This window comes from Molossus molossus, unplaced genomic scaffold (genome assembly GCF_014108415.1).
Source record: "Molossus molossus isolate mMolMol1 unplaced genomic scaffold, mMolMol1.p scaffold_m16_p_18, whole genome shotgun sequence".
NCBI lineage: Eukaryota > Metazoa > Chordata > Mammalia > Chiroptera > Molossidae > Molossus > Molossus molossus.
In genome coordinates this window covers 23075605-23092160 of record NW_023425353.1, presented here as the reverse complement: position 1 = coordinate 23092160, position 16556 = coordinate 23075605, and the positions used below count along the sequence as shown (strand labels likewise).

The 16556-nt window shown below is 42.2% G+C and overlaps 1 protein-coding gene across 2 annotated transcripts in view; it reads right to left on the bottom strand.

Moving 5' to 3' along the window:
- Window positions 1-16556, bottom strand: part of GRM7 (glutamate metabotropic receptor 7) — an 842682-nt gene that overhangs the window by 277518 nt on the left and 548608 nt on the right. For both annotated transcript variants that reach the window (XM_036266781.1, XM_036266782.1), the window contains exon 6: window positions 3611-3811. In XM_036266781.1, the coding sequence (XP_036122674.1) occupies window positions 3611-3811 (201 nt within the window). The remainder of the gene's footprint in view (window positions 1-3610; window positions 3812-16556) is intronic.

The following is a 16556-nucleotide window of genomic DNA, read 5'->3' as shown; positions in this document are numbered from 1 at the left end:
GTTATCTTTATTTTTAATCCTCACCTAAGGATATGTTTTGTTGTTGTTGTTTTATTTTAGAGAAAGAGAGAGAGAGACATCGATGTGAGAGAGAGACATCCACCGGTTGCCTCCCGTATGTGCCTTGACTCGAGACGGAACCCACAACCTAGGAATATGCCCTGACTGGCAATCAAACCTGCAGCCTTTCGGTGTACAGGATGATACTCCAACCAACTGGCTCCCCTTGCCCGGGCAATCTATGCAATCCATGCAATCTTTACAAGATATACTGTAACCCAATTTTCCTTCTGGAAGCTAGTGAATCTAGGGACAGATACATCTCAGATCAAATACATTGTTAGATAGCAGTTCTCTAAGATTTTGTATCCCAGGCAACGCATTTGTTAAATTTACATCTACAAGTATTGACATCTGGTTAGATGGGCCAGTGTAGATATAACTAAAGCAAATGTAGGCTCAGGTCACTGCATTCATCTGGGATGCAGAGAAAAACATGGCCAGGAGTGAGGAAGATAAAATTAGTCATCCTTCCTCTGGGTGCCTCATAAGAAGAGGTTAAGTACTTGGTGAAGCTGTAGCAATGCTTTTAGGACATTCTATTACTGTTTCCTAAATTGATGCTTTGCTAAGTGTGAGGGTCAGAGTTATTAAACTGTGCTCTATTGATCTGGAACAAAACTCCTACGAGTACAGCAAATTTTGTATTAAAGTAACAGAAGAGAACAATTAGGCTTATCGAGACCAAAAAACATCAAAATCCCACTAAAGCATGCTAAAGAAAGGCCAAATTTTTCACAACAGACTAGAATGAGACTTGGTTTCTAGATCTCTCTCTATCATTGGCTTAGCTGTGAAGTCTTGGACAAATATGTTCTCCTCTCTAGTATTTGATTTCTTTCTATAAAAATCAGGAAACTGAATACATGAAAAATGTCAGGTTGCTCTTCACTAATAGTTGCTCACTTAAAGTAACACAAAATGCAGTAATTAAATCGAGCACAGAATAAAATAGAACCAGGGGCACGGAAACACGAACAGACTGAGGAATCTCAAAGGGAAGCGGGAGGGAGGGAGGGAAGAGATTAACCAAAGAACTGACATGCATATATGCATTGCCCACGGACACAGACAATAGTGTGTGAATGCCTGAGACAGGTGGGAACCAGGTGGAGGGGAGCAATGGGGAGAAAAATGGGAAACATCTGTAATACTCTCAACAATAAAGATTATTTAAAAAAAATAATGAACAGAGTAAAGGAAATCAGTTTCTGTGTTTTACAAAACGGTTGAGCCCCTCCATAAACAAATGTCACAGTGCCCCAGGACCCAGAGGTCTCCTGGCTGTCCTTATAGCAGAAAAGAAAATCCTCAGAGAAAAGGCGGTTACGTAGCCCAGGGTCAGGACTGCAATGAGAGCAGAGAGAGAAGCCATGGATGCTGCCTGTATCCTCCCGCAGAGCACCACTCGGAGCCCAAGCGGCAGGAAGCAGGCAGTCCTTCCTCTCAGACACCACCCCGGGGAGTCCGGTGCCGAGGTACCGGGTAGCACCATCACTGCCTACATGTGTGGGTCTGATATCGTCATTCTTAATTCTCTGTGAAGTTACCTTACCTTTTTTAAAAAGGTCAATAATAGTGTCTATACCATGTTAGTGATTTTTTTTTAATTAAAAATTTTTTTCTTTATTGATTTGAGGAGAAAGGAAGGGAGAGGGAGAGATAGAAGCATCAATGAGAGAGAACATCGATTGGCCGCCTCCTGCATGCCCCGCACTGGGGATCGGGCCCACAACCTGGGCAAGTGCCCTGACTGAGAATCGAACCTGTGACCTCTTGGTGCATGGGTCGATGCTCAACCACTGAGCTACAGTGGCGGGGCCATGTTGGTGTTTTAAATATTAGATAAGCCAACACAGGTTCATAGCAGTTTCCAGCACACAGTAGTCATTTGATAAACACAGGCCCTGTGTCTCATGGGAAACTTGGCATCTCTGGCTCAGCTGTGAACAAAGGTCATTTTGACAAAATGAGTCTCTAAGCCCTGTCTGGAGGAACGAGGCAAGGAACACTGAGAACACTCTCAGAAAGCTCATTCTGGGCCCCCGTGTAAGAATGGTTATGCATATCTAAGAAGACCCGAAACTGGACCCAACTTATGCCATTTAGTGTTTGATAAATAAGGAAATTAACCTGTGTTTGGTTCTGGGAAAATTAATCATATATTTTAGGAGATTCTGTAAAATCAGGAAGAAACTCCAAAAAGAAGATTATTTATAGTTAACTACTTTCTGGTTTTAAACATAGTCATTTTGTCTCCATCTAAACTAGAAAACTGTTGATCCCCAAATTGGGTGTGGTTCCTCTTCCTCCAAATACGAGATACCTCCTGGAAGACTGATATAATATTGTGGGTTTAAATGGATTGTTATTTTTAAGCAGAGTACCAAGAAGGTTTCCTTTTACTTTAATCTAAGTATCTAAACCAGAAAATTAATATTGATAAAATACTATTTAAAACTCATCTGCAAATTTTATTAAAATCTCTACATTGTCTCACTAGTTTCCTTTTTCTGGTGTAGGATCAATTAATTTTCCCACATTGCTTTTAATAATAATGCCTCCTTAGTCCCTTCCGGTCTGGAACAATTCCTCCATCTGTCTTTCTCATGACAGGAATACTTCTGCAGTGTACTACTAGCCAGTTAATTGGTGAGGTGTCCATCAAATTGAATTTGTCTTGTTTCCTTGTGATTAGATCGAGGCTATATATTTTTGGCAATACGATCCCAGAAGTGATGTTGTAAGGTTCCCTCATATTAAAGTTATACCTTAAGTCCCCATCTGTGTCCGAAGCCTGAGAAGAGGGAGCACTCAGGTTGGAGGGCGGGAGGAGAAGATGTCTCAGCTCAAGCAGAAGGAGAGTGAATTTGCCCTTCTTCTGCCTTCTGGGTCTATTCAGGCCCTGGAGGGATTGGGTGATGCCCACCCACCTTGGGAAAGCCCTCTGCTTTACTCAGTTCACCAAGTCCAAGGCTAATCCCTTCCAGAAACACCCTCGTGGATACACCTAGAAATACTGTTTTACCAGCTACCTGAGCACCACTTTGCCTAGTCAAGTTAACTCATAAAATTCACCATCACACGGTATAAAACAAAATTCAATACAGTGATAAATAAACCTGACTATATAACAAATTAAAAACAGAACCACACTGCAAAGGGTGAAGAAAAAAAAAATGAATGCCAGTAATTTTGGAAGTCAGTATTTGAGTTAATACTATAAGACTGAAGATAAAAATAATTCTATAAATAGTGTACAATAAACAATAATTTTTTTCCCCACAGTTCTGCACTTATATTCACGGAGGAAGAATTTGACTTAATATGAAAACCTATTTTAAGGAAAGGAGGTCAAATCATCCCTAAATATTCCTCCCTTCATTCACTCATTCACTCACTACTCACTCATTCACATATTGATTCCATTTGAAATTATGTAATCAACCAGGTTTTGACACATGCTCGAGTAAACAGTTATTCAACATGTAATTTATGAAGCCGAATGCCAACACAGGACTCCTAAAAGCATGGACGTTTGGAGACTCACCGTTGAAATTAACATTGCGGATGTACTTCAGCAACTTCTTGCCCCCTGCTTGCTCCATCTCTGGACAGACACCCCGGTAGTCAGCACACAGGTCCTTGTTCATGTGATGCAGGGCATGAGCCATGGCATAGACGGCGTCAATCACGAACTGAACCTTCCCCTCCTGCTCATAGCTGGAATCTTTCCCGATTCTCTCCTGTCCTGCACATGAAAGCAAGAAACACACACGCACTTTGGTGTTGAGTATAATCTCTGAATTTGTATTTACTATTGACTGTGCTTGAAGCAAATGACGTCTTGAGGGGATACGATAGTGCAAGCCACGTAGCCACGTGCAACTACCCTGCCAGGTGGTTTTTAGTAGCTGACTTTGGAGCCCATCACACTAACCTTTTCGATTAGTGTTGCACAAACTTTAGAAGCAGCCAATACACTATTCAAAATATGATGGTCGCAGAGAATGGAGGGAACACTGGGATTAGAAGCCAGGCTGCTACATTTAAATCATCAAAGCTCACATACTCTAGAAAGGTGAGAGGCCAGAAGGAAAATGGTGGAAAACCAACTAAATTCCACACCAAATTGTGACCTTCTTCCATGTACCCATTCCACCTCCCTTGTTGCCTGTCTCAATCACTGGTATCACTGGCAACTTCGATACTTAGGCTAGAAAACCTGGTGTCGTTTTTCACTGTTTCCTGTCTCTCACTCCCCACTCCCATGTACATGTAGCTAATAAATAGCCCAGTTCCATCAATTCCACCTCGAAACACCAAAAAGTTTCGGCACAGCGCCAATGCCCCATATTTGAGCTTCTCATCGCCCATCAGGATGCAATGCTGCCCGCCTCCCTTCACCTACTCATCCTCTGTGTCCATCTGTCCTACCACAGAGCTCAGCACCTCACCCCCATGCTCCAAATTCCTCAATGGCTCTCCATTACCTACAAAACAAAATCCAAACCCTCTCCTCTGACAACTGAGGATGCTCAGCCTCATCTGCCCGGTAACAGTAGGAACTGACATGAAGTACTCCCCACTCCATAGTGTTGGAACCTTTGCATATATTATTTGTATTTCACCCTCACTTTGTGAGTGAAATATTATGTATCCTCATTATCCTGATGGGAAAGCTGAGCCTTAGAGAGATGGAAGCATCTTTCCATGGTCATTTACTGGCAGATCAGTGATGACCACTCAGGCTTGTCAGACCCCAAAGCCCACGTTCTTCTCACTACGCTGGCCCTGCCCCATGCTTTCCTACTTTTGTTTGTACTGTTGTTCCAGACAGGTATGGCAATTTTTCCAAATACATCATGATCTCTAATGTTAAACAGTCTTTGCTCATGCTCTTTACTTTGCCAGAATGTCCTTCCCCTTGCTTTTGCCCATCATAATTTAATTCCTTCTCCACGGCACCATCCAGGGGTGGCCTACACTCAGCCCCTCGATCACAACGAAAGGTTTCATAAAACACTTCAAATCTTTATTATAAAATTAATAACAGCACTATATTTTAATGCTCTACCTTTTATCTCCCACACTTTTCCCCCTTATATTCCCAACACAGAACACAGCAGTTAGTATCTAGCGGATTCTAAACAACAGCTGTATTAAATTATGCACTCACTCAGTACAAGGTACCAGCAACGCTCTCCAGACCTCTTGTACCCCTGCGACCCACAGTTATCCCCCAGCTGCATCCCCTTTCCCAGCACCAGTCCCTGGATTGTTTCCTGGGGCCCATCTGTGGGTGAAGACACATCTGGAATTCTGCAACCCCAATCTCTTCTCCTGCGATACAAAGGTTTCCTGGCAGTTAAGTAAGTTTAGACTTCTTTGCCAGAGTTTTTCTGAGCTTTTAATCTTATAATAAAAGTATAATCTCCAAGAAAATTTATACTTTCCCAAATTTACTTGAGTTTGCATGTTCCCTTCTCAGTGCACACACCGCTGTCTTGTATGGCAGATGCTTCTGTATTTTAGGAGTATTTCACTGAGATACCAAATCAACCTATGCTCACCACTTGTTACTTGACTTAAGCCTTTTAGCATGTTTAGAGTAGGATTTTTTTAAAGATAAAATTTCCCATAAATTCCTACTGCTACTCCCAGTTCAAATCAGGACTACAGGGTGTTTTCTAACCTCGACACTCCACACTCTTACAGCTCTACCCCCCTCTTTCACAAGAAAACCCTTGTTCTTAATGACACCATCATGAATATTCATTCACTTTATTCCATAGAATGCAGGTGACATTTTTAGAGTAACAATCATGTGTACCAATCTAAAAAGTATAATGTAATGAACAGCCTTATGAGAATATGTGCTGTTCATTTTTTGTCTGAATATTTCAGTGACAGATTCTGAGAAGTGGGGTTGCTTTGTTGAAGAGTAAATTCATATGTATTTTCTCTATTCGTTGGCAAATTCCTCTTTAATGCGTTTGTCCCATCTTGCTTTCCTGCAAGCAAGAGACGAGTGTTAATTTCCCCACCAACTCACCACCCAAACGTATGGTCAAACGTGGATTTTCATCAGTCCGATACGTGAATAATGCTACTAGTGTATTTTCATTTTTTTATTTTTTATTTCAGGGAAAGCTGAATGTCTCCCCTAAAAAAGGCCATTGCATTTCTTTTCCTGCAAACTGACTATAATCTAGCCAATTGTTGTAAAAGTTGTTGGTCATTTTCTCCTCTATTTAAAAAATTTTTTTTTCTTTTAATGATTTTAGAGAGAGCGGAAGGAAGAGGGAGAGAGAGATAGAAACATTGATGAGAGAGAACATTGATTGGCTGCCTCCTGCACACCCCCTACTGGGGACTGGGCCCACAACCTGGGCATGTGCCCTGACCGGGAATAGAACCAGTGACCTCTTGGTGCACAGGCCAACGCTCAACCACTGAGCTACACTGGCTGGACTCCTCCTCCATTTTTAAAAGCTTTTTATTAATTAAACATATTATTTCCTTGAGATTAAGTTGCAAATATTTTTCCCAGTTTATAATTTTTCTTTAACTGTAGGTAGTCTATTTAATTAAATTAATTCATTTATTTATTTTTGGTCAATCCTCACTCCAGGATATTTTTCCATTTATTTTTAGATAGAGTGGAAGGGAGAGAGGGAGGTGGGGGCAGGATAAAAGGAGAGACAGAAAAACATCGATGTCAGAAAGACACATGGATTGGCTACCTCCCGCACAACCAGTTGGGGATCAAACCCAGGTATGTGCCCTTGACTGGAATTCAACGCACAACTTTTTGGTCCACAGGGTGATGCTATAATCGCTGAGCCAAACCAGCCAGGGCAGGTTTTTTGTTTTTGTTTTTTTTATATTAGATGAAAACAATTTTTTTTTAATTTATCAGTTTTTTTTTTCTTATTGATTCTGAATTTTCAATCATGATTGGAAAAGAGTCCCCACACGCAGAATATAGAAGATCCATATTTTCTTCTAGAAATGGTGTTTTCAAATGTTATATCTTTGACTTATTTAAAATGTATTCTGGTATGAGAAATAAATAAAAATTTTATATTTTCCATATAATTATTCAGTTATAACACAAAACAATCTATCTTCTCTTACTAATTTGAAATGCTGCCTTTATTATATACAAAATGTCCATATGTAATTAGGTCTGTTTTAGAATTTTAAAGCTGTTTCATTGTTTGGTTTGCCTATTCATGTACCAATGCAAAGGTTTCACTTATAAAGGTTTTTATAACATTTTAATAACTGGTCAATTAAGCTTCTCTTCCTCCATAACTATTCACCCACCATATTTTTTTCATTTTTCCCCAAATTTTTCTGGTTATTTTTACTTATTTACTCAAATAAGCTTTATCAACCATTTATCTAGTAAGAGAAAGAAAAACCCTAATGGTACGTTAGTTGGGGCTATGTTGTCTTTATAAATAAACTTGGTTAGAACAGAAATTGTTAGGAAGATGAGTCTTCGACCTGTGTCCTGCCATTTGCTCAAGCCTGGCTTTGCTTCCCTCAGTAGTGTTTTCAAGTTATTCCCACACAGGTTGGGAGTGTTTCTCAGGAAGTTAGCCTAGGCATGGCATGTATTTTTGCTAATATAAACACGGTCTTTTTTTGCAATGTATCTTGTCACTGTTTTTTTTTTTTTTTTTTTTTTGTCGTATACAGAAGAGCTATTGTTTTGTTGTGGTTGTTTCATTATTTTTCAGCGGTCATGAACCATTTTAAACACAGTGCAAGGTTGAAAGAACTTTCCAGTGAACCCACCACCCAGACACTTACATGAAAATTTTACTACACTTATTTTATAAGGCAGTTCATTTTTCAATATTCATTTTAAAACCTGCTACGTTACAAATTTCTCTTATGATGTATAGTACTCAAAAGAGGCAATCTTGCAGGCATGATGACCACCATAAAATATAGACTATGAAATGGTTTCAGACTAATAATTCAGGAGAGCAGTTTCTAAAGCGCACTCATAAAGACATTCATCCCCGAAAGAATGCCATGAAAAATAATGGCCGTGTTTTAAATAATGAACTAGTCTATTATTTGTGAAACACTGTGGGCTTGATTCCTCTCTTGGAGTCACAGGTGCCTTAGCATAGTAAAGACAGTGAGACTTGAGGGATACATTTGTCTCTGGGGCTACCAGGACTAGAAAATGTACCCTTATATCAGAAGTGGCCAGTTCATTTTTTTAAAAAAGAAGTTTAACTTGCTGTGGCTGGTTTGGTTCAGCAGTTAGAGCATCAGCCCGTGGACTGAAGAGTCACAGGTTCGAATCCCAGTCAAAGGAATGCACCTCCGTTGTCAGTTTGATCCCCTGCTCTCTTAGCATTGTGCGGGAGGCAGCCAATCAATGTGCCTCTCTCACGTCGAACTTTCTCTCTCTTCCTCCCTCCCTTTCACTCTATCTAAAAATCAATGGGAAAATATCCTTGGATGAGGATTAAAATAAATTACTTAGTAAAAATTTTAGAAGTTTAACTTGACTTCCCCTACTGTGGCAGACATGACTCCGCCCCTTCAGAGTTTCTGGTTGCTCATTTACCACCGACCCCTCCCCCCAGCAGAACTCGGGTTCTATGGACACGGGTGGCCTACTCTGGGAGCCAGAGGTTCTGGCCCTCTCTGGAGCCTCGCTGAGGCAGTTCGGACTTGCTTAAGCCAGTCCAATCTCCTCCCAAGAGCTGATTCAGGAACAGGCTTGGTGCACAAGTCTAGCCAATGAGAAGGAACAAAGGAGTTTACTGGGGAACTCCTGGAAAAGTTTCTTTGCTCTTAAAAAGAGAGGGACTCAATTACGTGAAAAGCAACACACACACACACACACACACACACACACACACACCCTGCAGTTACTCTAGTCACTCTGTGGTCCTGCGGAAATCACACCTCTTAAAAATGACAGCAGAATAAAAATGTGTTAGAGAGATAAAAAGGCAATTGAGCTGTGACTTGCAAAGTATTTTCCAGGTTTATGATACACTACACTTCTTATCCATGCACCACTTTACAACATCCTAAGGGACTGACATTAAGTATGCCCCACTCCCAGCCCCCAACCAAAAGGAAAAAGTGAAATGCAGTTTTGGAAGTTTGTTTTTTTTTTATTCCTCATCCAACGATATTTTTCTTATTATCATCAGATAAAGTGGGAGGGAGGGAGAGAGAGACAAAAAGAAACATCACTGTGATAGAGCCACATGGACTGGTTGCCTCCCGTACGACCCGGGGCCCTTGACTGGAATCAAACCCGCAACTCATTGGTCCACGGGCCAACACTCTAATTGCTGAGCCAACTTGGCCAGGGCTGAAATGCAGTTTTAAAGTGTGGTGATTTGGGTGGGAGGTGGGTGGTGAGAGAGCTGGGAAGAGTATGGGGGGATAAATAGTGATGGATAAAAATTAAATGAAAATTCACACACACACACACACACACACACACACAACATAGATGAAGTAGCACAGAATGCATTTTCCTCTAATTTCACTTCTCAGTTAATAGCTCTTTCGATATTTCAGATTAACTGAGATGTTGTCACATTCTCTCCCAGGGTGAAGGTCCTTCTTTCCATCATATTCCTCAGGAAGGAATCCGAGGTTTGGATAAAATGAGGTGAACTCGAAAACATTCTCTTTTGCTTCAGCATGCAAAGAAGCTTACCTTTGAAGTCTCTTGATTTTTTGTGCTTTATTGTTCTTTTTGCTCAAAGAGTCCACTCTTTTAACCTCTGTTGAATACATTGTCAACTGCACTATGTAAGAATAATCCATCGACTTCTACTACCAGGATATCTAGCGTTCATGCGGCTGGTGAGAATTTCCCTCGAAGGACCTGTGTAACTTGCCCATTTCAATATACTGCTTTCCCAGAATATATGCCTGAGTAGATACGCATAAGGTAACTATTGGGGGTGGAGGGGTGGAAGGCATAGAAGTGTAAGAAAATGTGAATTTGAAATGATTAACATTCTGATTCCAATGGGGAAGCCAAAAGAAAGAGATAGGGTGGGAGGCAGGCAGGAAACACATCGAAGAGGTTTGCCAATTCAGACGCGAAAACACACCAGAATGTTTCAGCAGATGTGAACTGGCCCCGTGCTTACCATGTGCGGCCAAGGAGGGAAAATCTGTGACTTTTATTGGGATTTCATATATTAATTGAAGCTATGTGCTTTGGGAAGACCTCTCTGAAATGATGCATGCTTGTGCTGACTGTGCTTTTAAACCTTCCATTCAAGAAATTTCATTTTATTGGATATAAAGCCGCATTCTTAAATAGTTCTTGAGGTGGAAGTCCTGAGTGTTACTGTATATAACTAAGATACTAATGCTTGGATCTATTGCCAATGATGAATACCCCTAATAAACAGGAGAAGAATATGCCACAGGGGGTTTGAAGATAAGGTCAGGGCATATTTTGGTTGTGACAAAACTGCTAGATTCTGGGTAGAGAGGACGCAAGGCCAGAGGGTGGCCATCCAGAGCGTGAGGGAATGTGGCAGGGTTCTAAAGAATGCCATGGTCACTGGACAAGCCTTCTGAAAATGTTACTACTATCCTCCCATAATTTAAAGTAAATAAGTCAGGCCCGGCTGGTGTGGCTCCGTGGGTGAGCGTCGCCCCATGCACCAGGAGGCTGCCGGTTCGATTCCCGGCTGGGGCATGTGCCTGGGTTGTGGGCTTGATCCCCAGTAAGGGGCATGCAGGAGGCGGCCAATCAATGTTCTCTCATTGATTTTCTATCTCTCTCTCCCTAAAGATCAATAAAAACATATTTAAAAACAAAATAAATAACTCAGTTTCCTAGATAACTTTTTTCGCCTCCTGGGTATACATTTATCTTTATCAGATGAATGTTAATAGTAAAACGAGATTTTGTGTTTATAGAAATTTGCTTTGTTGTCATCTTTCCAGTGACCATATTTATAGAACCTCAGAGTCACCCCGTGGCCCGAAGGGGTAGCAGTGGAAGGAAAGGCTGAAGACCTGGGCTGAGTCAAAGGCCCCCGTGGTGCCTCTTTGCAGGGGAGGCCTCGTGGGGGTTCAGCGCACCAGCAGCTCCCAGAAAGCAGGACGGGGTCACAGCCACGAGTGGCGGACAGCCTGCGTTCACGCACATTTTCTGTGCCCCGGGCGCTGTGCAAAGCACTTGTCATAGTTTAATTTTTAACCTTCGCAACACTCGTGGGCAGGTACGACTGCGTTGCCATGGCCATCCATTCCCTGCCGCTCTGTCACTGCACGATGCATCCCACCCACTTGGATAGATGCTTCCTTCCAGGTCAGCACACGGAAAGCGAGAACTGGGATTTTTTCCCTCTTCAATTCTTTTTATTTTCAGCTTAAGTTTAGACACAAAAATAACCTCACAATTCACATTAGGCATGATTTTTACATCCTCTTATCCCGAGTGCAAGGAGGAAACGGATGGTTTCTTCCCTGACCACTCCTCCGGCGGAAACGTCAACACCCGGACAATCGCAGAAGGCTGGCCAACGAACAAAGAAAACAGCAAAAATGCCAGATGACTTACCGACGGATCCTCTACCTCAGCGATGTGCAGCCTTGTTCATCTCATGCCACACAGAAATTAATTACTAAAAATCTGTGGCACACCAAAAAATACATTTTTTGGCAGATCTGACAAAGAAATCGGTTATCATTTTGATTCATTCACACTGGACGGCTATTGTTGTGTTGGCTGTTGTCATTTCCTTTTATTTGGCAAGCCAAGGGAAAAGAGGTCAGTGCTCCTAACTAGTCAGGTATTGCATGTTTTAAAAATTCTTACAGTCTGGCCAGTGTGGCTCAGTGGATGAGCGTCGACCCATGCATGCACCAAGAGGTCACCGGTTCAACTCCTGGTCAGGGCACATGCCCAGGTTGTGGGCCCAGTCCCCAGTGGGGGGCATGCAGGAGGCGGCCAATCAATGTTCTCTCTCTCTCTCCCTCTCCCTTCCTCTCTAAGAAAAAATAAATAAAAAATTCTTACAGTACACCGCTTGAAAATCACTGCTCTACCTTGATGACCAAAATGTAGTTGCAACTTGACTCTTCACATCCTAATGCTCTGCAGTGGATGCACATCAAATTCTCTGATCTAAATGCAAACATAGTTCTGTCGAGGGAGAAAAGCAATGTCTAGCACAAACCCTCATTTCTAGCCATTTTCCACGCAGGACGCTTCCCGGAGAGCTATTTCATTGTTACTTAAGCCTGAGTTTTCTGCTGCTAGTCCGTGTTCAGTGTCCAGGTGAAGTACAGGTAAAGACACATGCAGACGGTAAACACGGCTGCGGAGGGGCAGGGCGGGCTGTGGGGAGGTTTCATACCATGTACAGAGGGCACAGGATCAAAGGGACCCAAAAGTGTGGAAGGTGTTCCGAGGACTTGACCAGGACCAACAGCAGTCTCAGGTAGCCAGTGACAACCAGCTGAACACAGGTAAGACCAAGGCTTCGGAAACCCACCAGAAAGTGTGCTATGACCAACAAGAAAAAGATGTGTTCTCTTACAGAACGTATACATTGACTCAGTTTCCATTTATCTCAGATTTTTCTCTCCTCTGATCTCTTCAGCTAAATTTCTACTTACACAGTTTTCGTTGCTTCTTCTGTGCAACCTGTAAAATCATCGGTCAAGCATTCTTTCCAGAATTGACTTATTAAATAAAAATTTAATCAATATTAAATAAAAATTATACTGCTAAAGATGTCTATCCTCTTAACCCATTCTCCAGCCAAAACCCCTTTAGAATGGGATTCTGTGCCCTGGCCAGTATGGCTCAGTTGGTTGGGTGTCATCCATACACCAAAAGGTTGTGGGTTCGATTCCAGGTAAGGACACATGCCCAGGTTTCAGGCTCAATCCCCAGTGGGGGGTGTGCAGGAGGAACGATCAATGTTTCTCTCAATCTCCCTCTCCCTTCCTCTCTCTCTCTAAAAAACAAAAATCAATAAAAATATTTTAAAAATAAAATGAGGTCTGGCCCCTAAAATTCTGTTCATGCCATTCCAGGAGTTGTATTCAGCTGGAACTTTCAGAGTGTTAATGAAGCACTTTGCTTAAAAGGCACTGAGACACCAGCTGAAGTGAGGACCGCGCCCTCATCAGCATCAGCTGCTCAAGCCATGCGTGAAAGGCTGGTGGCACTTTGCAGTGACCAGGCCATGGCAACGCACTGGGACCATTGCCCAGGCTTTTCCTTTCTTCTGCACCACACCCGCAAACCCCCTCCTTTTGCTTTAGATGTTAGCAAGGAACTAATTTTAGAAAATGGTCTGATGAGAGTGTGAGTGTGTGTGTGTGTGTGTGTGTGTGTGTGTGTGCGTGTGCATGAGAGAGCGAGAGAAAGGGAGAGAGACCTGAACCTGATCAACCTTCTGGATCTGTAGACTAATTTACTGGAAATACAGAAAACAGGGAAACATGTACATCAACATTTCAGAGATGCAAAGAGCCAAATCCAAAAGTGGGAAATTCTATGGAAACTGTAACAAGCTCTTTTAACAAATAACTGGCAAAAGTAAAAATAAAGAACATTTTTAGATTAAAAAAGACTTAGCTGTAGCAAAAAAATGTTGTGAATGAACTTTGTTTAGATCCACATGTGAACAGACCAATAGTATAAACATATTCGTGAGAAAAGTGAGAGAATAGTTGATGATAATAAGCAACTGTTGGTTTTGTTTGTGTGTGTGTTTGTGCTATAGGTTTTTAAGAGCTCTTGTCTCTTAGAGATGCATACTTAAGTATTTTAACAAAATGACCATTGAAGTTTATTTTAAATTGGGCAGTAGTGAGGGAAAAAATGTGTGGAATATATGTGAAAAGAAATTGGCCACAAATAGAATACTGTGTGGTTCATGATGGATAACTTGATCTATCACTCTTTTTCTCTTGGCTTTTGTGTTGGTTTGAAGGATCACATGATGCTAATGAAAATAAAAGAGGAGGAAAAAAAGAGTATGAAGACAAGGAGAAAGTAGGAAACGAACAGGAACAGGAAGAAGAATAGTGGGATTAAGAACAAGGGAAACAGGCAGGAAGGCAGTAGAGGAGGTGAACTTATTTGCATGTAAGTGAACTGAGGGTGCGTGTGACACCCGAATAGAGAGAAGTGCCGGCTACAAACATGGAACCCTTCCACGCTCCCTCGTGTCCCAGCTCCGCTCCCGCCTCATCTTGAGTCTTACAGGTGATTCTGCATCCCGGGCATTCATAGAGCGGCACACAGTGCTGTGGCCTGTAGGCGGGTTTCCTGACGCCCAGGGTCCAACGTCCCCTCCAGGACACAAGGTGGGTATGTTGTGGGGTTGGACTGAGTTCGTCTCACTGGCACCACGACCCTTTGCCTCCTGAGACGCAGAGAAAGGACTAAGGGAATTCATCCCACGGGAGGGTTTGAAAGGACTTCTCAGAACCATCAGTCCAATGAAAGCCCGTAGAAAAAGAAAAAGCTGTTGTTTAGCTCCATTTGCACTGTGCATCTCATTCTAGTGACTGGAAATAAAGGGATATACCTTATATATATGCTGAACTCCCCAGAGGCAAGTCGCGACCTTAAACATGGCTATGTAGGCTCAGAACCCCAAACCGGGCCCGCCATGGAATGGGCATCCAGGAAATGAGTGTTTAATGAAGGGTGAAAGAATGAATGAATACCCTGGGAAGGAAAAGAAAATAACAAGCAAGCAGCTTCCGTAAAAGAGTAGAAAAGAAAGGTTACAATCCTTCACCCTGGAGAGCTGACGGCTGAGATAGAGAGTTTAATTCAGGTGACCAGATGATTGTAGGCTGAGATTAAGAGAAAATAGCAACATGCCAAACCCTGATATATGGGATCATTTTCTTCACCTGAGTTCTTATGTGGCCAAAGACTCTACTTATCATTGCTTCCACAGGTTTCCACTAAGTTATTCAAGTAAAGTTTTATTTCAAAGTCAAGATTCATTTTACACTAAAACATACAGATATATACGTACCTCTTCACCTATCCTTCTGACCATTTAGTCACAATCACTCTAAAAAAAAAAAAAAAGATAGGTTCCTTCCTATTGAGCCCTAAAAATATTCATAATGATGAGAATGTAGTTGATGTGATTCTCAGATAAGAGTTTCTGAAGGTTTTGCACTTCTTAGGAATGTCACATTCCACCCGTGTTAAGAAAAATAGAACAGCTATCCTGACAAGGGAAAAGTCTTAACCACTCCTAGCCAGAAGGTTGAATCTTTTGACAGGTCAACAGTCAGAACACACTGGATAATTTGCCTGCAGAGTAGCCACATCCTGCTACTTGTGGAAGAAAAGTTATTAAGAGATATTAGAGTGAAAACCTCTCTAGAACAGGACCGAAGAAGGTTCTTGATGCAAGATCTCCAAATCCAGACTTAGTTTAAAACATATTGCCAATGTGATTTAATTGGGGAAAAGTCCTTCGAACTCCCAGCGTTTTGGAGCGAACGTGGGATGGCGTTGCTGTGTCCCCTGTGATCAGCCCAACCACTGCACGAGAACAAGAGTCTGGAGCATGGAGGCTGGTAGCAGACAGACCTGGGTTGAGATTTTGCCTCTGCGTGCATGATGCTTGTGACTCAGGGGAGGTTATGTAACTTCCCTAAGCTTGTTTCTTCATCTATAAAAAAGTAGTCATTATGAAAGAGAAACATAATTATTTCCCGTGTGGCTAGAAACTGTAACACTGGCAATGCCTCCCAGCACACAGTCAGAAACAGACTAGCAAGACCAAGTTCAGAATGTACCTCACCACTGCCAACACTGACCATTTAGCCCCTAGGCTTCGTTTCCAAAGCTCACCTGAATCTTCATAAACGCAAGTGATCACCTTCCTCCAGAACATCCTCAGAAGAAAGCCTTCCTGACACTACCCGCTGGACGAGCCTCTCTGATCCCCCTTTACTTGCCAAGCTCGCACCCCCATATGTTAACTTTTCCCTTTCTCAACCACCAACTCCTTTTATGTTCACAAGTCCCTTGTGCTCTCTGAAACTCCTAATCCACATTGATCATTCCTCCGTCTAACCTTATCCCAGTGTTCAAATACTTCCTTAACTAAACTAACACACTGATGTTTCCTGAGAACACGGCTTAACCCTGCAGCTCTAGTAAGTGGAGATAGTTTCTTTCATTGTATAACCCATGTATCTTGGTGCCCCTTACTCCCCAGTACAATTTGCATCGTTGAGTCTTACCCCCTGTAGGTCTTGACTCGTTTGTCAATAACTGTGACAGGTCTGAGGTTTTACCATACCTGCAAGCCTATAAGTTATCCTGCCACGGGTTTCTGGATGTTGGCAGGAGACAAGAGACTCAAGGGTCAGGGACAAAGGCTTTAATGTCTCACAGGAATAGTAGTAGTAGTTAGAGCATTAGCATTTTCAGGCTCTGGTTCCCCGACTCCCAATTCACACAGGGTGACAGA